This window comes from Podarcis liolepis, assembly GCF_965112155.1.
Source record: "Podarcis liolepis genome assembly, chromosome: 4".
Classification (NCBI taxonomy): domain Eukaryota; kingdom Metazoa; phylum Chordata; class Lepidosauria; order Squamata; family Lacertidae; genus Podarcis; species Podarcis liolepis.
Window position 1 is genome coordinate 50,377,291 of NC_139558.1, and position 22,266 is coordinate 50,399,556.

General features: G+C 40.8%; 1 protein-coding gene across 1 annotated transcript; it reads right to left on the reverse strand.

The window, feature by feature from the left end:
- Positions 1-627: 627 nt before the first annotated feature.
- On the reverse strand, positions 628-21,437 carry PWP2 (PWP2 small subunit processome component). The gene is made up of 22 exons (XM_083498434.1): positions 21,018-21,437; positions 19,420-19,532; positions 18,902-18,996; positions 18,549-18,648; positions 18,013-18,156; positions 16,716-16,851; positions 15,588-15,817; positions 14,720-14,863; positions 14,406-14,476; positions 13,185-13,321; positions 12,523-12,671; positions 11,996-12,143; positions 11,110-11,260; positions 10,224-10,404; positions 8,890-9,037; positions 6,249-6,357; positions 5,225-5,290; positions 4,073-4,291; positions 3,342-3,492; positions 2,816-2,890; positions 1,170-1,854; positions 628-864 (listed from the first exon to the last, which is right to left on the reverse strand). Exons 1-21 carry the CDS (start codon positions 21,033-21,035, stop codon positions 1,707-1,709), a joined length of 2,733 nt encoding a protein of 910 aa, XP_083354560.1. The 5' UTR covers positions 21,036-21,437; the 3' UTR covers positions 628-864; positions 1,170-1,706.
- Positions 21,438-22,266: the final 829 nt, after the last annotated feature.

Here is a 22,266-nt window from a genome sequence, read left to right on the forward strand (position 1 = left end):
TGACCCTTTTAAATGTTGAGATGTGAACAACCGCTCACTAAATCTACACCCACCAGTTGGCATTGTTGCTGCATCCTATAGTCAAGGTCAAAGATGTGGTATAAGACATGTCATAGTGGAATAACTGCACCATCACTTCCCCCAGTTCACCAATCTCACCTGTTTTCAAGCACGATTCCAAGTGCTGGTGCTGACATTTAACGTGCTATATGGCTTAGGATCCAAGTAGCTAAAGAAACAACTTTGGCCACAATAACCTGCCCAGGAGAAAGGTATTTCTATCTGCCGTTTGGTATGACTGTTCTTACTGTATTCTTTCTTTGGAAAAAAAATGGAATTGTTTCGTGAATGATGGCATAGAGATCAATAAAAATAAAATTTCACACTCCCTACACCTAGCTAAAATCCTAGCAATCAACTAATAACACCAAAATACCATTTGGAAACAACATTGTTCACTTTATCCTGTGATACACGATTCACATTCAGGCTACAACAGCTGAGCATTTGCTGTTGTTTAACGTAGGAGACCACATTATTACATACACTTTTCCACATTCGAGTCACAGTAATTTTCTAGTACTTCATAAAAGTAACTACATGCCTTAATGCACTCCAGACAACCTGTAAAGCTATGAACATGCCTTTATTACTTGACCATATTCTCATATTGATATCTGTGAATACATCATGGATTATGAATAGCTGGAATCACTTGTGCATGGCCTGTTTCTAGAAATTGTCAACCAGAGTTATTTGGGACATACAATGAGCTACTTCTTAAGAAAGAATATTTGCCTAGATATTCATTCAGTTGATCTCAGATCCCACCAGTCCTAGTATTTGGCTTTCCCCCATAAACAACTAATACAGTGGTGCCCCGCAAGATGAATGCCTCGCAAGACGGAAAACCCGCTAGACGAAAGGGTTTTCCGTTTTTCAATGCACTTCGCAAGACGAATTTCCCTATGGGCTTGCTTCGCAAGACGAAAATGTCTTGCGAGTCTTGAGATTTTTTCCCACTCCCCCCCTTTTTTCTAAGCCGCTAAGCTGCTAAGAGCCGCTAAACCGCTAATAGCGCTAATCCGCTAATAGGGTTGCTTCGCAAGACGAAAAAACCGCTAAACGAAGAGACTCGCGGAACGGATTAATTTTGTCTTGCGAGGCACCACTGTAGTTGAATTTTATATCAATGAAATTGTGCTAAAGGTCATTGGACCATTTGCAATATGACTGCAGCACTTTTACACGTTTACCCTAAAGCCAAGAAAAAAGCTAAGGCTGGGATCCACCCCCACTCACATTCCAATACTTCCATGAATGCCAGAAGTCTATTTTTTCTTTCAGTGGCACCCCATGTATTCTTGCAGGGTGCCACTCTGAATGACTTCCCAATCCAGAAAGGGCTGTCAATGGAAGGAGAGAGCTTCAAAGTTCCTGTGCAGAAACAGAAGTCAACTGGTGGCAGATGGATCCTGCCCCTCCTCCCAGGCATCTAAAATGTTTGATGACATTGTCTTGCTTAAAATTTAGCAGTATCAAGAATTTACATGCTAGTCTAGAAACAGAGGACAAAAAGGAATAGCCTGCTTACTCCCAATCATGTTGCTGCATCACCTGTACAAAATATGCCTCTATGAGGGCTGCTCAGTTCTCAGTGAATACCACTGTTTAAATTACATGTATGCAAAAGCATTCTCAAAAGTTCATGGAAGTGCAGGCAATTCTTCCATGACAGAGTCATTATTGGAGTCTTCCAAATCTTCATTTTCAGACACTTCTGCTGTACGTTTCACACCCCTCTGTTGTGAAATGGCCATAATATATTTCATGTTATAACAGTTCCAGTCACAACTGTAGAGACAAAGACCATTGGGGGGGGGGATTAGGTAGATTCAAAGCAGTGCATGCAAGAGCTTTCCTATGTTTATAAAAAGTAGCCAATAATCAGACCACTATCAGCAACAAACTACTTGCATTGGTTCACACATGCCACACTCATAGCTTAATTTCTCAAGGCAAACCTGAGAATGGCTCCAATGAAAAGTATTATGTTTGAGGCAATATGAAAGTTATGTCTGTGGATTTTAATTGAGGATGCTTCATTGGCACAACTAATTAACCATGATCTTTCTTACTAGCTGCTTCTGCAAGTAAACTCCATGTTGCAAGATGCTCTAAGGCTGAAATAACAAACAGATCTAACATACATGGTGACTCTCTAGCCTGCCAGACTTTCCCCAAGCCCTTTCCTCACCCCAGCTTTCTCCATGCTCTTCTGCTGATCAGTGCAGCCCAGTGAGGAAGGCCCATTTTTCATCCCCACAAAGACACACCAGAAGGGTGGAATTAAGATAATGGGAAAGAAGACCTCTTCCTGAACTAATCACCGGAGCAGGTTAGCTATTGGGGGCTGTTTGTATGTCTGGTATGTACTGTGTGTTTGTGCTTGTGTGAATGGGGAATTCATGTGTGCATTCAAGGATGGAGTACAGGACTGTCCGTACTAACCAGTAGTATGCAGCCCCCAACTACCTACCCCACCCCTGAAGGAATTCGGTGTTGGGAATGGGAGGGGTCCTTAAGGCTACAGGAAGAGGTCAGTGAGTGAATGGCAAGGAACTTGACAGAACAAAATCACACAAAGCTAGAAGATCCCAGGTAAAATTATCCCCAATACAATGTGGGATGTTAGGTGGAAGGAAGGGGAAAGGGAATTTTCATTAAGAAATGCTCAATAGTCTAGTCAGAGTCATCTCTTTCTACTGGGAAGAGAAATTATTTGAAAGAGAATGCAACTGAACAAAATACGTACAGTTTGGAAACGTCTTCAAAGTGACGCTGAATGCTTTTCTGAAGGAATTGAATGGTGGGCAGCAGTTTCTCTGACCTGCAAAAGCACACAAAAAACTTAACTCTTGGTTTGTAAAAATCATTCTGTACATTTTAAGAATAAAAAAGGGCTAAATTCAAAGAACTGAGACAGCTGTGAATGGTGACTTGCAATGAAACAACTACTACTTGCAGAAGTGGTAAATTATCTCTCTCACACACATACACAATATTGCTACAATTTAAGGTTCTGTCCACCGTGGCAGCTACCTGGCAATTAGGAATGTAATTTTCAGTCCAATCACCTTAAAGGGATAAAATTGGTACAAATACCAATTTTGCTAATTCAAATTCACATTCTAAAGAATGATATTTAATTTTCTAAAGCTAAGCAGATCTGGGCCCAACCAGTTCTGACGGGAAACCATTCCAAATTTCTTGGATATGGGCAGGATACCAGTATGTCTTATTCTCTCTCTTCCCACACCCTTATCCCCAAGGTCACTAACCTTGTTTTTAACTTGCATCCATGTAACATAAGCAACTTCTGAGTCCAGATTAGATAGAATTCCAAATGACGAGATGTCTCAAAGGAAGAGGCTAAAAACTCTAGCATTTTTTCTATATACACTTCTGGAAGCACTGAGGAGATTACTTCAACTGCGGTTTAAAAAATAGTAAGTTATTAGTTTAAATCACATGTGCAGAATCTTAAGCTAAAAAACCCCAGTATATTCTATATGATTCATCACTAAGTTTTCCAGTTCCAAGTTGTTGTTTTTTTAATTTAAAAAAAGATATCTCCAGGCAAAGGAAATCCAAATCAATAAGCTGCCATATTGCACAATGCTATTCTTTCCCTATTTCCCCCTCTTCTAGATTCAGGTAGGTAGCCGTGTTGGTCTGACGCAGTCAATATATATATATATAAATAAATAAATTGTCCAGTAGCACCCTACGAGACTAAGAACAAACTTAGTTGGTCTCTAAGGTGCTACTGCACACACACACACACACACACACACACACACTATATTTCTCTCCCCCTCTTTCTGTTCCTCTAATGGTCACTACTTGCATTCTTGCACATATGTCAAGCACCTGAGATCATTTGGGACTTCATATACTTTCCCTTCTCCCTAGTATATAGGCAAACCAAGTATTGGAGACGTCTTAGAACCTCAGGAAATCTAGCTTTTTGCAACCACCACATTAGACTGGCAACAGAATTCCAGCTTACTTTCATTGTATGGAACAGTTTCTAGGACCTCCTGAATCAGCTTCTTCTCATTCAGTCGAAAAGACATGACAATCGCCTTGGTGTACTCCTTCTGAACCAGTACTTTACGAATACTGCTAGGGGTGATGTCAATTTCTAGGTCGTATGGATCAAAGACCAGACTAGAGTCCAAAGAATAGATAAGAAGACCTTCTGTGGTTGTTGCTGCCCAGCTTCGTCCTACAAGAGAAATATTGCTTGTGCTAGTTAAAATTGTTCATGTCTGAAAGGAGGAATATTGGAAAATTATATTAAAGACAGCTTTTATAAACCATGATCTTGAAGAATAAATCTACATGTACAAACAACTTTGTTCTTAAACTGTACTGGCTGGCATAAAACATGTACTTTCCACTAGTCAAATCAAAGTGCAAATAAGTGACAAATATCTAGTAATTATGATTAGTTATGCTGTTCTAGGGGTGAACTAAGACAGCCATCTCACTCCAAAGCAAGTAATGGTGGGAACTGTAGTTTAATTCAATTCCCAGTTCCTTTAACAAACTACAGCTTCCATGACACTTTGGGGGAAGCCCTGTGCTTTAAATGTGTGGTGGGACTCTACCCTGCCCCTGTCCCTGCAGATCCTTGTTTCTTCAAGTTTCCTTCACTACTCCTTCCTGCTGCAAATGAAAGGCAGAGGTCTGATTGGTTGCCTCTCAATGCTGATGGCAAGAGATGGATGCACAAAACAGCATATGAGGAGTGTTAGGGAAAACACTCAAGGCAGAGGCATAGCATGGGGAGGGCCAGGGGGGCATGATTTTGAGGGAGCACAAGCACACAGGGATCCCCACATGTTTCATATGGGCATCAGTTTTGTGTGGATACCTATTTGGACATTTGGAAGGCTTCTTAACGTATGTTTAATTTAAGATTTACTTACTAATGGTGGTCTATCTTTAGTATTATTTGTATATGCCAGTTATCATTATCCCTTTTTCTCTTCTTTTATTTCCTCTTTTTCCTTGTTCTTCTCATTAAATTCGCAAACAAAAAAAATATTAATAGCAATTTTTAAAAAGACAGCCCCTTCCATTTCTTTTAAACCACCACAACCTGATCCTAAAAGCAGCAGCACACCATTGCCAGCTCCCTTCTAAAAGCACCCACCGGTAGGAGAGAAGCGGAGGCTCGTCACTCTTATTTCTGGTTTAAAGGATCGAGAACTCATGTCACCTGAAACAAAGTAAAAGACAAATTCAATTAAGTTAAATATTAACTTTCTTGTATCAACCATGAGAATCTATGTTCATTCCATTTAGTTAGCCATCAGTACAATATTCCTAAAAAAGGTTTAAAACTGTTTGCCAGAGTAAAATGTTTAAACAGCATAGTAAAAACTACATTTTCGGCTCTATCCAACACTGAAAGCTTCACACAACATGTGAAGCTGCATGCAATGGAACTTCCTCTCACGTACCCCACCAGTCCCACTGACACACTCAAAATAAGTTTTTGGAGGGCTGGGGAAGCCCTGGAGCAGCTTTTGCTGATGTACCAGAAAAAGAGAGGCAATGAAAGTCCTGTTGCACAAGTGGAACTCTGCTTGCGCAGTGTTGGATACAACCCATTTCCTTCCCTATCATCACTGTCACTGAACAGTACAGATTGTTGCAGGAATCTAGGAATCTAGGAATCTGCCTATCCTTCTGATTGCAACATTGGATGGGGCTGATGGGAGCAAAAGCAGATTAAGACAGGTAAACTGCAAGAGAACACAGGAAAGAGGCAACAGGGACAACTTCACAAAACAGGGATGGATGTGAAAATGCTGGTGGCGACCACAGTGCTGGAGGCACTGAATCACTGCCCCAGAACCATCACAGAATGTGAAACTGATGGCTGCATTGACTTCAGCATTTTGAAATCTTAAATTCCAAGCGCCCATTCTCACACAATGGCAGGAGATGTCAAAAGAAGACCAAGTGCTATTAGCTGGACTCCCAGCTTAAAAAAAAGGTTTGATCACCGCTTTAGGAAGTAAAAGTGAGAAAGCATAAACAAAAGGCTTGCTTTGCGTGTTCTCACCCTTTCCATTCCTCCCCGACTCAGCAAGGGAGCTTCCTAGCTCACAGAGTACCTGGCACACAGGAAACAGCAGATAAGCTGAAAATTGTGAAATGGAAAAAGATACCTCTTTTAACTCCCGGAAGAGGGATTGCAACATTATCATCATCCCCAGTTCCTTCATCTATTAATGCCATGCTACCAAATTCAGTCATTTTCCTGCGATCCAAGTACTCCTGTAAAATTGAAAAACAGCAACAACATTGAAAAGCTTATATTCTTTTTTTAAAAAATAATATTTATTACTTTTAAACCTTACAAAGAGAAGAAAAGCAAAGAAAAAGGAAAAAAGAAAAGAAAAAAGAAGAAAAAACATACAGTACAATATATAAACAATACACAACACAACACATTAAACAAAACAAAAGCAAAAACAATTCAAAAAACACACATCATACCATCTCGATATCCTCTCTTTCATTCCCTTGTTTCATCGACCTCCTCTCACCTCCCTTTTTGTATTCCATTTCTATTAATTATTTCAGCAAATCCTTTCCATCTTTCTCTATTTTCTGTCATATAATTATCTTAACATATTTTAACCTTATTTTCCATTAAAACTATAATAGTTATTTATGCTTAATTCCTTAAAACATTTCTACTAAAGCCATATAATTTCCTTCCAACATTTTTCTAACACTCATTAATTTTACATTATTTCCATATATAGATTTTAAACTTTTTCCAATATTCTTCCACTGTCTCTTCTCCCTGGTCTTGGATTCTGCCAGTCCTATCCGTCAATTCTATATAGTCCATCAACCTGGTGATCTTCTGTCTGAGGCTCTTAACTCTTTTCCAAGTTCCTTCTGCGAGTCTTCTTCATGTTTATACATGCACTTTACTTTGTCTTCTCCTGAACTTGTTCTTATTTTCCTTCCTTTGATGCTGAAAAGTAGATCTCGGGGAAATTCCCACCTAACAATGTTTTTATTCCTTCTCGGCAAATCAGCCAAATCTCCATAGTCACAAGTAAAATTCGCAAGATATTTCCAGTCGTATTTCAAAGTTCCTCCAAGTCTGGTGGTCCCCACATCTCCAGTCTCCTCCTGACCCAAGTCCAGGTCCCAAAGGTTAATAACTCCCTGCATGCAGGGATCTATCCAACTTTCCTTCTCCAGTCCGAGCGGGGCTCCAGTCCTCAAGGTCTGGGTTTCTCTAAATTCAGTCATAAAAGGCATCAACTTATAGTCATCAAATTGCACCCGCAAGGCTGGGGCTCTAACAACTTTCTCCCCCGCCTTCTCCTCAATTTGCCATGTCAAAGTAGATCCCTGTATCGATTCCTGAATAGTTTCTGTATTAATATTCACTTTTTGTCCCAGGTTAGTCACTTTTTGTTCCAAGTTGTCAACTTTTATAATCATCACATCCGTCTTCCTATGGAGCTGTTCCAGTGAGTCATTAATCTTACATAATGCAACCACTAAGGCTTCTTCTGTCAACATTCTTAACGGTCCAAGGTCAATCCCAGATTCCCACGGTCTTGTCTTACAGCTGGAAATTCCCCCAGCTCAGTTCATGTAACAATTTCAAAGGCTTCCTCTAGGGGGAAACAGTTTCTATTTGTATCAATCCTTTTAAGCACAGTTCAAACAATAAAGTTAGTTTCAATCCTTTTTAAACGCAGAAGGAGACAATGGAAACAATATATTTCTCTTCTTTAACTTACTGTCAACAAACGATCTATTCACAGCCACTGAGCATATCCAAAACTTCAATCTTACTAGCAGCCCGTTTCCAGGTTCAGAGCGGTGGTAATTTGGCTTTCTTCACTCTCTCCTGCAGGCTTACGCGGTCTAAAAAATTCCCCCCTCCTCCTGCTTCCGAGGGGGGTTTGATGATTTTAGCCGATGGAAGTTTAATCCTTTATAAAAAGCTTTCCAAGACTTTAGCTTGCAGCCTTTTTGCTTCAGTCTATTTACAAAAGGGGAAGGCGGACTTCCTGTTTGAAACCTCCCCGTTTCGGTACCAAATTAAGACGTTTAAAAATCCAATTTTCCGTTCTACTCATGGGTAGTTGTTTTAAAATCAAATTGTCCACAGGAAAAAGTCAGCGCTCTCCGGCAACAGCAATGCGGCTTCACTCCGTGAAAGAAGCAGTCAATTCAAAGCACCGCGCCACTCACCCCACGTCGCTCCGGATCCCCGAAACCGGGTTTCCCCGCGAGTAGGGGATGCGCAAAAGGTGCCAGCTGAAACCCACGTTTACAGGCTTCTCCCGCCTGTGATTTTTTGTGGGTCCCCGCCTTCGCCATGGCAGCCAGACCCTAATTTCCACAAAGCGAATTCCTCCCAATCAGAGGAATTCAGCCATTACCGGAAGGAAAAGCTTATATTCTTCAGGTAGAAGGCATGTGAATTCAGGTAAACTATTTGGAATTTCTATAATGTTTCAGAATATTTAAAGGGCTACAGCATTTGCTCAATCTCTATCCCTCCAAATCTAAGATGAGCCCATGCTTTCTGGATAAAAGTCAAGCACTAGAAAGACAACATTGATTCATACCAGAAATAGGTTGGAATGTCATAACTTTGGAGCACAGATTTGCATCACTTGGTCCAAAGACTGAATTCATTGACGGATTACAACTCAGGTTGCCACAGGGAAGCAGAAGCACAAACATACTTCTGTTTAATAGTGTCATATAGATCATACCCAAACATACACAACAAATGAGGGGGAGGGCGGGGAATCAATCACTAACCTCCATTGCGTCCAAAGACAAGTTGCAAGATATTTCAAATTTCTTAATGAGCATCTGTTCCTTGACATGATAAATGCAAACAAACTTTGACTGCCCTCCTGCTAGAATACACTGCCCATCAGCTGAGTAACATAGAGTAGTAAAAGATCTGGGGAGGAAAACAAAGATATGTTAGATTTATGTTATAAGTCAATCCCTTCCACCAAGAGAGATATTCTGGTTATGCTGCAGATAGATGTCTGTTGTGCTAAGAAATTAGGTCCTCATTTCTCTACCCAACCATTCCAACCATAGACATCTTAAAATCATTTCTTCATGAACTAAAGAGACTCAACACATAATAGAAAAAGGTCAGGATTGAAATAAACAATGTTGTGACAGCCTGAATACCATGGGGTTATTAATTATAGTAGAGCCTTCTATTTTATTAGTGGGAGATTAAAAAAAAGAGAAAATACTCATCTCGCCTGACATGTTCATCACTGTTTAAAAACCTACCTGCAATAAGTTATTTCTTTGCAAAAATTATCTGAATAAGTTATCTGAATACAGTCCTTCAAAACATATGTCTGCCATTCTCTTACTGCCTTTGACTGCTAACATGGTAAGAGGGGTGGCTGAATGAGCTCTAACAAATTGCAAGGTTACCTTTTGCACAGCAACAAGTAAAACCTAAGACTCTGACTACAAGTCTGACTACAAGCTCATAGCTGATGGGAGCATTAAGTCAGATGACCACATCTTAAGAAGTTATTAAAACCAGATACTAATACAATCACATATGCACACTTTTATCTGCAGTAAGGAGACACATTTAATTTACAAAACGTCACTAGGACGCACAAGAGAGCTTTCAAAGGCAGCCAGCAATGCACAAGCTTCCTACTTCTCTATTAAAACTAGTCTAATAAAACTCAAGTTCACCAGATACACAGGTAGTTAATTCCAACAACTATATTAAGTATCCCTAATTCAAAGGAAGGGAGCTACTCCTTCTTAGAATAGGGTCACAAATGGGTTAGATGACACCGGAGATCCCTCCCAACCCTGTGATCAAATAGTCAACCTACTTATGTAACAAGCAAATAGAAAGAGAACCTATCCAGTTGGCGCTGACACAAAACCCCACACATACATGATAAAAAACAATATAAGTTTCACCACCACCCCTGCTCTCCCCTTCTCTCCATCCCTGACCTTATACTGTACTCAACACTAATGTCTCATAACAAATGTAACTGATCTGTAGAAAAGGCTTTACAACCTGAAAAAAGAGACAAGGCATGTACTTCTGTAAACCAAGAAAAAAAATATATTTTTTTAAGGCTACCTACTTCCCCTTAGCAGATTGTTTGGCGGTTATTTTGTCCAGCTCTTTTCTGCCCATCTGAAGGTCATGTCGCCCTACAATTGATCCAGTCTGCACAGCATTTTCATGGTCCCAGAAAGTGATCTGTCCATCCAAGGAAGCAACTGCAAGTTCATTGCCATCCGGACGAAAAGCAACAGCGAGCACTGAAAAAGGTAAGGGAGCAAAACCAAAAGTCACGCCTTCCTGTATGTACATTTCGGCCACATTGCCCTCAGTTGTTAAAAAACACACACAGATAAACTCAATGAAACCAGATTCAGAACTTCCAGAAATCGCACATGAAGACACACACTCAACACATAACATATCCATCGTCACAAAGACTATATATAATGCTGTGCTGTATAAAGTCGTGCTGAAACATAACCATTTATCCTGGCATTTTTTTCATTTCTGAACCTTTTGCAGTTTACATTTAAAAGCAGGTACTGCTAACACCTGCTGTACTGGGTTGGTTGGTTTTTAAAAGCTTGGTATTGCCAAGCTTTTATGCAATGACTGCATTTACTCATTTTAATATGAATCTTATAATGCTTGCTCATTGACTGTTTCTCATCTGATCCTTCAGCTTGTTATTATAGTATTTATTGCAGTTTATGGTGCACTGCATGTTTTGCAACCTGCCCTGGGACTGGGCAACAAAGAAGGGAGAGAGAGACAGAAATGCTTCAAGTAAATACAAGTAAACACAGATGTACAAATTAAGTTCCAGTCGTGAGGAAAAAGCTGCATTATATGCAAGCTTTCTTCCCAGAACCTAGGGCCAGCTGAAGCTTTAACCAGCCACCCAACATCACTTGGAGAACATAGCTGCCTGCAGTCGCACAAGAGATTTCCAAGGGACTCACCATCCGAGTTCAGTGCCAGTGTTTCCTTGGTCCTCCAGCTATCCAGCATATCCCACAACCTGACTGTCTTATCCCAAGAGGCACTTGCTAGGACACACTTGACGGGATTAAAACACAGGCTACTGATGGGGCCTTCATGACCAGCTAAGACCTAATGGAGAAAAGCCATGTATATGTTGGTTTACACAGGATCTTATACAGGGAAAACAATAATCCACAGATGGAACTATATGCATACAAAATGCAAAAGTTGCACATTAGAGATTTCATTACTGGGTTGCAATTCCCAACATTTAAAGTTACTATAGTATATGACTTTTGGGCCACATTTAAAATCAGCAAAGCACATGACCAGATCCTTCTAATGCACCATCAAATCAGTGCAAGGATCCAGGATCACAAGCGCTAGGACTTTCAATATAGCAACACTAGAACAATCACTGTATCGCCATCACAGCTGTGGATCAGCAATGCAAGACACGACTATTTGGCAACAGATATCATTGCCAGATTCAGCACGGCAGCACACACGGAACAGCTAACATACAGGGGATCATAATGGGAGTGAAAATGATAGGCAGACCTCTCCACTTGCTCTACAAAGGATTCTGTTGAAACTATGAAGACACAGGGAACACCAAGTGGGCACAGCTGTGCCGATCAATAGGGTTTGATGTTAGAAGCTGAATTTATATGCAAAAACTGAACATTAGCTAGTAAGATAAATTAAAGATATGCCTATTTTTAATCATGCTCAACTCACTCAAGTTCAATGATTGTTTTCAATCCTGCAAACATCTACGGTCTCTGCTCTAAGGATGGAGTCAGCCTCAATTAAAAGCAGTTTCAAAAGGAATTGAGACAACCAGAACAAAATGTCTCTTACATCTAAGAGTCGCCCACTCTGCACTGACCACACAAATACTTCAAAGGAGTCCTGAGAACCAGCTGAAACAATCTCGCCACTGGAGTCCACAGCCAAGCAAGAGAACTGAGTTGGTCGTGGGGAAGTGAAGGTGCGGAAATTGCGGTACCTGTTTAAAACATGCAGGAATGTGATTTAAGGAAGAACTTTGGTGCCTGTATACTATTCTAGGTAAAAGTCCCTCAGTGATATCACAAAAAGTGATGGAATATCCCAAGTGATGGAATATTTATACAACCAAAGCCTAGGCTTCTCCTCAATGGAGAAGGCTAGGCTTTGGTTGTTTCTGAAACTGGGTGCAATTTTTCTATTGGATACTTTCAAATTATGAAATGCTCACATGACACAATGGCACAAGAGGAGTGTACCACATCTAACCAAACAACATTCTAGATATTAATTAGAAATATTCCCTCTAAATTCTCTGGTTTTCCACTCCAAGCTCAGGGAAGAGAGAATTTTGCTAGGGGGGTAAAAGAATAATTTACCTGTGCAAATCAAAAGCTCGAACTGTCCCATCTAGGGAAGCACTCAGAATGACATATCCTGAAGCAGTAAATGTTACGGCAGATATACTGCTTGTATGTTCTGTAAAGGTTACAAAACAGAAACCACTGCTGGTGTTCCACACCTTCACCTGAAAATAAAACAGAAAATGCTCCAGTAAGCTTCAGAAATATTCCTTTTCTGGGACTGACACAGTATTGAGATTCAAGTCTCTGAAAGAACATTCCAGTACACCACACTTAGCAGAGCTAAACTTCCAGGGAAGTTAAGCAAGTCATTCAAAATCACACATGCAGAAGCCCAAGGACATGAATTTATCATTTTGTCGTCAGCCGGAAACATCACTGACAACATGATCTGGCCAGACATTACGAGTCGCTACAGCCAACCAAGAACGTGGTCAACTTCCATGTTACACAGCTTTGCTTCTGCTCCAAATATACACTAATGTCTTTTTTCTAAAAAAATAATGCAAGCATCAGCCATAGCAAACAGGAGTGACAACATATCCAAAATAAATTAAGGTTCCTAGCTCCTAGGAACTTTAAGAGCTCCTTTCTTAGTATCTTTATTGCATATGTCCAGAAATTGCAGGTTTTAGAGAGTTACAAACTCCATGTTCAATAACATGCGGCAGACTTACTTTCCCATCATCTCCGCCAGTGACTAAGTACTGTCCATCTGGAGAATATGCAAGAGAAACCATGCTGTTGAAATGGCCTTGCTGCTTCAGCACATAGGACTCGCTCTGCCATTCCCAAACCAGAAGCTGCCCCAGACCTGTAAGGATAATGACAAGTAGTACAGACTCAAATACAACTATTCAATCTATACATTTTCCTGCAGCACCAATACATAGAATACACCAACAAACACAAAGCTAAGTCTGTAAATTGTAGTTAATGAGATCAGAAATATGGTGGGTGAAAGAACTGAACCAATCAAGACTGACCAAACTGGATTAGCATTTCACCGCTCTCAGGGTTCTACTGGATTCTTATTTTTTACACAAACTTGTGCTTGCCCATATTCACAAGGACAATGTGATGCATGAACTGGCAATGCAACACACATTGCCGTGACCAAGCCTTATGAGGAATGGTCGAGGGAGCTGGGTATGTTTAGCCTGGAAAAGAGGAGATATGATAGCCACCTTCAAATATCTAAAAGGCTACCACATGGAAGATGAAGGAAGCTTGTTTTCCCCTGCTCTAGAGGCTAGGGCCCAAACCAATGTAATCATGTAAGAAGAAAGGAGATTCTGACTAAGCCTGCTATTGTTCGTGATTTCATAACCCAGCTTGATAAAGAAATGGGTCCAACCTCTCTAATTTTGCCTGGATGTGATAACTTTCCAAAGTCTCTAAAGGAGCAATCATATGCACAAGAAGATGACGCAAAGCAAGCTGGTGTAGGTGAAGACAGCATGAAGTGAAACCTGATCCAAACACTGTCCAACAGTGGGGCTGCTGCTCTGCAAGCCTTTCAAGGTGTAGTCTATGGCAGGGCATGCAACCAAACTGAATGGGCTCAGGATCCAGCCTAAGTCGGAGAGAGGGCGCTGGTCCTGCCCCAGCCATGACCTTTTCTGGGAGCTTACACCAGCTTGGCTTACCAGCTTTACCTCACCTGGCTGAACCTTGACTAAGCAAAGATAAGCAAGTTATGCTACGGTGTCTTCAACAGTGTCAGCATTGGGGACTTCTTAACACCAGCAGAGCTGAAGATTTAAGCTTCTCATCCCAGCAGCCCCCCATTTATATCTAAAGGAATTTCCACAGATGAAGTGTGTCAAAGGGTTCTCTCAACATAACTGACTGTATAAACAGGCCCTCATTCAACTCTGTGTCTTATAGTTACACACCTGCACATCCAAAAGCAATCCAGTCACCAGTACTGTTGATAGAAATAGATGCGATCCTTTGGTCCGAAATGCTAAGTAGCAAAAAGAAAGAAAGAAACTGCTTAATGCGAAGCATTTGGGTGACCATGCTAAAATTTCAGACCCATATAAAATAATGCATTATTAAGTCACAAGAACCTGTAGATGAAGAAAGGACACTAATACCAGCATCACTCTGTCCAAGCTTATAAAGCAGAAATTGCTTTTAAATAAAAAAAAGATTTGTTCTTTCTCTAGAATTACATTTCTGTACAATAAGCAATATCCATACTTACCTTAAAGAATGGATGAGATTGAATTCTGGAAGTTCGTGGAGGTGAAAAATTCCAGACGCAAAGCCAGTGACTAGTAGGTGAATTTTCTTGTGGTAAGCTGCAGCTGTCAAGGTGTTAAAATCACCTTCTTTGTTGAAAAAGTATCTGAGAAAACAATTGAAATATACTACTGACATATGTTTAATACAGGGCATATTTACCACTCAATTAATTTCATAATACACCAGCAAAAGACCAACGGTACTCTGACATTTTGGAAATGAAGTAAAAACAAGTAAAGAAGGGTAGCAATCTCTTAAAAATCCAAGCAATGTCCAACCCGCCACTTAAAAAAAAAATGCTATAAAAAAAGTCAAAGGAAAAAACAATGTTGTGGTTAACACTGGATACCACCAGCAGTAGCTTCCACCTGCCCATGCACTGTCCGGCACAGTGGGGACTCGGCAGCAGAGCAATGCCTGCCCCCACCCCCTGGTTAACCAATGAATCAGGGGATAGAATTGCTCGGTATGGCATTTTTCTGTTCCACCTCTAACATGTCCACTTCAGATCCTGCCACATTGACAAGGGAAGTCTGAGCCCGTTTCTTATTAACTGGATGCTTGTTAAGACAGTGTTGTCCACCGCAAGGGAAAGTCTAAGTGCTTTCAGTTGAACATGCTTGGAGATTGTGGTGTGGGAGATCTTCACACTTTAGAAGGTTAGAATGCCATAATCCTAATCAAGAGTCATGCCTGCAGCACATTCATACTGTGACAATGAGACAGTCTAATGGAACTGTTTTGTTTTCATATACACTGGCTTTGACTACATGACCAAGCTCCTGGTTGCAACATATTCCTCCTTTTCTCTCTGGAAGATCACTTACTTGGCAGCACATGAGTATTTTACTCTCTTTCCCTTCTCTTTTTTCTTATGTGTGCTGGCTTTCCCATGGACCTCTTTGCCCTTCTGTTCTTCCACCAACTCTTCATCTAGGCCTTCTGCCAATTCTGCCTCGTCTTCAGTTTGATCTTTTGGGGGTCGAACTTTCAAACCATCTAGTTCTGTATCGCACTGCCAAACACACAAAGCCCCATCTCTGCTGACAGTGTACAACTGGAACACCAAAACATAACAGTTAACATCATTGCACAACTGAAATGAGCCTTAAGCAAATGAGCTAAACAAACATTTGATGTCACTATGCTCAACTGAGAGTCGAAAGGATACTTAGCTCAAAAGACTGCAATTCTCTAAGAATAAAATGTTCTCTCATGAAACTGTAAAACAGAATCTTGTAAGCTACTTGACTTACAAGGAAAAAAATGACCACAGTTCAGCGAAAAAGCATCTCCCTTGCAACATAGTCATGCAGATCCCCAATTTAATCTCTCATGTCTCCAGATAAGAGCTGTGAAAAGCTCCTGCCTAAAAGCCTGGAAACTCACTACCAGTCAGTATAGACAAGACTGAGCCTGATAGATTAATAGCTAGATTCAGTATGAGCCAGCTTCCTGTGTACCTAATTACAAAGACATTATCTTTCAATTTGAACTTATTTGAGAGAAAGCAAGCTTGGATGTGAGATGTCTAATAAACTGAATTTTTAGACCAAATATAAAGCCTTGTTGAGATCCTACTTTATCTTACGTTTATTGTACACTTTTGAGCTCCGCTGTATACATACATTCTAAATATATACATTAATTAACTGCCAATGTCCAAAATCCGTAACAGGCCCCTTCTGGACTTAGATATATGGGAACATAATATATCTGAGGTGCTGATTGCTGGCTTATTTCTGGGCACCCAGGATATCAGTTCTGGGCACTTTTTTTAAAGAACTGCCACTGCCCCCCAGATAAGCAATCTGCAGAAGACCCCTACAGTATGTAAACACCTTGAGGAAAGTAGACTATATACAGCCTTTCATTGACTTGTGCCATATAATTATCCAAAAGCAAAGTACACTAACCATAAAAACCAATGCAATATATATAGAAGAGGTACATACATCTAGACTGTTTCCTTCAAAAAAACAGGCAACAATGGCATCCTTATGACCTCCCAATGCATAATAAATCAGATTGGCCCAGCGCTCTGCTCCAAACACCCACGTTGACATATCTTTGCTTCCTACTGCAAAACATCTAGAATAAAAGAATCGTGGTTAGAACATCTCAAAAAGTACATCATAGTGGAGATGTCAACAAGCAGTTTATACTGCTCAACTCTCTAGTGAGAGTGAGAGGCTTTGCAAAGATAGCAAGGAATGAAGAGACAGATTTGGATCCAAAGGTTCACTGCCACTGGAAGGAAATCATGGGATTCCAAACCACAGTTCCCAGTTCCCGCTATCTGAGTGGATAGTCTCTCCAGTTTATACTGGGAAAAGGCATTCGGTCAATCCCTTACTGCTATTGGCCAAAGTGTGTACATGTGGATGTACAAAACAGAGGTAATGGAAATAGATCAGTGGATGCTTAATGATATTAGAAACTGATTTAAGTAAACTTTTATAGACAGTGAATTCCGAGAAATACATTATATTTATTTGAAAGAGGAGAAAATTAAGGAGTCATTTTTTATATATTTCAACAAACCTTTTTTAAAGAATGGAATTATTGTATGAAGCGATGGAAATTATTGCATTACAAATCTTAAGTTGGATTCAGAGATCCATGTGAGGATTTCTGCTCAATAAATGGGATGTTTCCAGGTCTAATTCACAGAAGAGTGGGGAAGGCAATTTTCACTGGTCCTTCTCTTCTACAATACTCTGCACCTATACACCCCATCTACTCTGGAGGGTTGGGGAACCTCTGGAACAGTGTAAGAAGTGGCAGCAGAGAGCTGTAAGAGGAACAGATTTAAAAAAGTGTGTCCCTCTTTCTATTCAGGGAAACTTGGGCTTGACTGCAGCACCTTCTGTGTAGAGAAAGAATCTTTCCATTTGCAGACAGGTTCTGCTGGACCCAACCCTCTGTTTACTTTAATAAAAATTGTTTATTAACTCAGGAGGTAACAAAATCTCTATTAACAAATGAAAAATGTGGACAATGGAGAATCCTGAAACAATAACCTGAACTTTTAGCATTACTGTTAAGGGAATTTATGAGGTGAGGCACTACCTAAATACACTCTCCTAAAAAGAGCAATGCAAGATTTTCTTTTCTTTTCTTTTCTTTTCTTTTTGCAATGCAAGATTTTCAAAATTATCAGCAGATACAATCAACCCAATTCGCATTGGCTTTCAATGTATTTGCTCATTTTCTATGTTGCCTTGGTAAACTGCATATATTAAAACTTACTTAGAATCATCTGTCCAATCAATGCATGTTGTTTCGTCATATGCACCATAGTAAGTTGTGTCAAGGACAAACGCATTAAATTCTCGCTTTTTTCCTGGGGCATGGTACATCAGAGCAACGTTCTCCTTTGTGACCACAAATTTCCTGTTTAACATAATATGAAAAATGAACTTAACATACATAATTATTCAGCAGAGAAATAAAAATGAACAAGATAACACCAAGCGCATGTAATCAGATAATGCAGTAGAACTGTGCAAGTTTCCAAGGTTTATACATCTACACACATACATAAACATAAGTGAAAGTCTGTATTTACAGCTAGATAGTCATTTGTAATTATTTTGTCACCAGACACTTTTGTATAAGAAGCATATTGATTTTGGGTGTATAAAGGTGATCCAGTAAAAAGGGTCACGTTTCCTACTGTGTCTATTACTTCCCAACTCCTATGATAAGCAAAATTCATTTCAACAACTGGTACTACTATCACTTATACATACAAAAAAAGCACAAAACCAGGAAGTTTCTCTTACTTTCCATTTGGGGAAAAACAGACACTGTGTACAGGTTTCTGAAAATGGAACTGATGAATCACAGATTTACTGATCAAGCTGACAAGTAAGGCAGCTCCCTCTGTTGGAAAAAGAACAAATAGATTGAGCATCATTTATATTCAGCCCAATTTCAAACTCAAATTTCTAAATGAAATAAAAGAGTCATGTTATTCAAGGGACTATAATAAAAGCAACATTTTTTGCCTTGATTGTAGAATAAAATATATAAAAGATAGTTATACTTAAAATGAATCTAACCGTAACTTATATTTCTGTTAAAAAATTGTGATTCTGATTGAATTCTTTTTTATTATGTTAAAAATCTAAAATACCTTCATCAACTAATATAGCAAGATTTCCATCTGGAGAGAGTCCCACACATGTGACATTGTACTGGGTTGCCAGTGGTAATGTTTCAGACTTGTTACTGGAAGAGAAGAGGGTGAAAGAATCAATAAAACGTCCAAACAGTGACAGAACAGTATGCAAAATGCTAATCTGTCATACACCTCTGCCCAATCCAGGAAGTGTGAATTGCACATAGAAATACATTTCTGCACAAATGTTTCTCAGGCCAGATTTCCTTTATGTCATCCCACATGTATGAAGGGGAGTGGGAAATAGCTACATCCTTCCCAGTGTGAATGCAGTGTACTATTCATTAGCCCATTTTATAACTTTGATAATGGAGCACATTCTTTCACTATAGTGGAACAACAGAAGAGCCCCAGAAACAGACCCAAGTAGCCCTTTTTAACAGTCTGTGTTGTATGCAGAGGCTCAGTACCTCTAGTGATCATCTACTCTTTGAGAAAGCTCATTTATAAAGACAATGAAAGAAGATGCATACTTTTTCAAGTCAAAGACGGTAATTCTGTTTCCCACAGGACTAATCAGAGAGTTCCCATCTGGAGTGAAATTCAGGTTTCCATGTCGGTAGACTGTACCCAGCAAGTTGGAGAACTGAAAAGAGAGAGAAGTGAAGTGAATGCAGACTTAACTAGTAGTTGGTCTCTAAGGTGCTACTGGACAATTTTTTTTATATAAATACCTATGAAGTTTCAACTAGGCAGCATCTTAAAAAGCAGAGACATCATCTTGCCAACAAAGGTCCGTATGGTTAAAGCCATGGTTTTCCCAGTAGTGATGTATGTAAGTGAGAGCTGGACCATAAAGAAGGCTGATCGCCGAAGAATTGATGCTTTTGAATTATGGTGCTGGAGGAGACTCTTGAGAGTCCCATGGACTGCAAGAAGATCAAACGCATCCATTCTTAAGGAAATCAGCCCTGAGTGCTCACTGGAAGGACAGATCCTGAAGCTGAGGCTCCAGTACTTTGGCCACCTCATGAGAAGAGAAGACTCCCTGAAAAAGACCCTGATGTTGGGAAAGATGGAGGGCACAAGGAGAAGGGGACGACAGAGGATGAGATGGTTGGACAGTGTTCTCGAAGCCACAAACATGAATCTGACCAAACTGCGGGAGGCAGTGGAAGACAGGAGTGCCTGGCGTGCTCTGGTCCATGGGGTCACGAAGAGTCGGACATGACTAAACGACTAAACAACAAATGAAGTTTCAAATAGTACAAACCAGTGAGGGGATAAATTAAGAGGATATAGTGCAGAAGCAGCCAATGTGGGGCCCTCCAGATGTTGTTGGACTCTCATCAGCCCTTTACAACATGGTCAATTGTCAAGGATCACGAAAGTTGCATTCCAGCATCATCTGGAGATCACAACATTGTCTACCTGAATAACGGATGGGATGAAAGAAGAGTATTTGACTTGTAGCCAACTCATTCTCCCAACCACAGGGAGGATGAGCACAGATGCGTCTATCTGTCAAGTGGGAGGAAAAAACGGGCGTTTCGCAAGGAAAAAAGGCAGCTAGGGGATAGAAAAGGTGGTGCAAATGGAAGTCAGCATTACTGTTCAATTTCAACGATTTGTGGCATGCCAAGTACCAGAGTCAGCTAGTTAAGCAACACATAAAGATAGCAAATTTTGTGTGCATTTGCCAGATTATGAGCAAATGCGGATAGTCGGCAGTGGCGGAGGTCGGCAGGAGAGTTCCTGGTTTCCCAGAGGATTACAGCTCGTGTGGAGGGGCTGGACACGCTACTCGAGCAATTTGGCAAAATAATGATTAAAAGGAGCAACAGGGAGGGAAAAGGAGGGCAGGGATCACATACTCTCCAACATTTCTCCAGTGAAAACAGGGACATCCTAAGGAAAAGTGGGACATTCCGAGGTCAAATCAGAAACCTTATCTAAATCAGGGACGCCCCTGGGAAACAGGGACGCTTGGAAGGTCTGGGATCAAGCGGCCGCCCAGAGGCTGGGCCCTCCAGAAACGGGCAGCGACGGGCTCCTCTTGCCAGACCAAGGGCTGCCCAAGCTCCGAGACCCCCGGCCAGAAAGGACGAAGCCCCCCGCCCTGTAAGCGAACCTTGTAAGAGAACTTCATCCCCGCGCAGATGCAGGCACTCGGTCGGCGAACACATGGGCAGCACGAGTCGGCCGGAAGAGCCTCTTCGTTTTGCTTCCGGGTTCAGAACATTTCCAGGGCGACCGATCTGCTCTTTCTCTCTCTTTCCGCCGGCTCCTGTTGCGTCACTCTGACAGGGAACCGGAAGCTCCCGGGAACTCGCACTCCGAGTTCCGAGCAACATTCCTCCCCTCCGCTGACGCCCCAACCCGCGTATAATTTGGGCCGGTGGGGAGCAGCGAGGTGCAGCTCATTTAAAGGTTGCTTTCTTGAGCACTCTTTCTCGAGAGCATGCCTCGAGTCGTTATTTATTATGGTTATTTTTATAAAAAATACGTTCTTTCCATACAAGCAGAAGGGTGCTTGTTTCCTTACGCTTTTATAGCAGCAGGGCAGCGGAAACAAAACCTTCGTTATGGCTGCAAGCTGTAAAAAGTGAGCTTGAAATGCAAAAGCGCACACGTGGCCAGGTTTACTGTTTTCCATCAGGATTGGCACGCGGTCTTTCGCTTTTATTTCAACGTGTCAGGAATGTAGCAGCTGTGCGGTGTCATTTTGTGGCTCACAACTTAATGCACGTGGTCATCCGAAGGGCATAAACTACTAAATCCGATGTCTAAAATTATCCAGCTGCCCCACTGGCGAGAGAGCCCAGATTTTGACTGCGGTTGTTAGAGCCAGACTAAGACATCTTGCTGGCTGAAGCCGAGCAGCAAATGGCACTTTCTCACCCGCAAGCACGACATCTACTACTGGCGAAGTTATTTTGGCATCTGAAACCTTGCCCTTTCCGAAACCCCACGGAGAACCTCAGCTTCCCTGTCAGTAAAAATACAAGTTTTTAAAAACAAAAATAAAAAAACTATCAAATTTCTACCTTTCCGTGACATTCAAAATAAGCTGCTTTACTCTTGCCTATTAGTAAAGCCCGGAGAGGATAGCATCGCACAGTCATTGCATGGGCACCACAGCCTATTACACCCTCTCCCATAAGGAGATGATGTGCACACTATTTTAGCCCTTTTCAATAATACCAATATAGAAGTTGGTCCTGTGCAGAGTGTCGAAATGACTGATACCTACATACATGTTATTTGTATGCCGCCTTTCCATAGCTAAAACCATGCTCAAGGTGGCTTAATATTTTAAAAATGTACACAGTATAACAAAAATAGTAATAAAGAATAAATAAGACACATCAAAAAGTACA

Bases quoted from the DNA above. Each gene is read 5' to 3' on its own strand.
- PWP2 (XM_083498434.1), bottom strand. The intron at 10,405-11,109 runs GTGAGTCCCTTG...TACCTTTTTCAG, and splicing joins ACTGGCACTGAACTCGGATG to TGCTCGCTGTTGCTTTTCGT. The intron at 4,292-5,224 runs GTGGGTGCTTTT...TTTCTCTTGTAG, and splicing joins CCTCCGCTTCTCTCCTACCG to GACGAAGCTGGGCAGCAACA.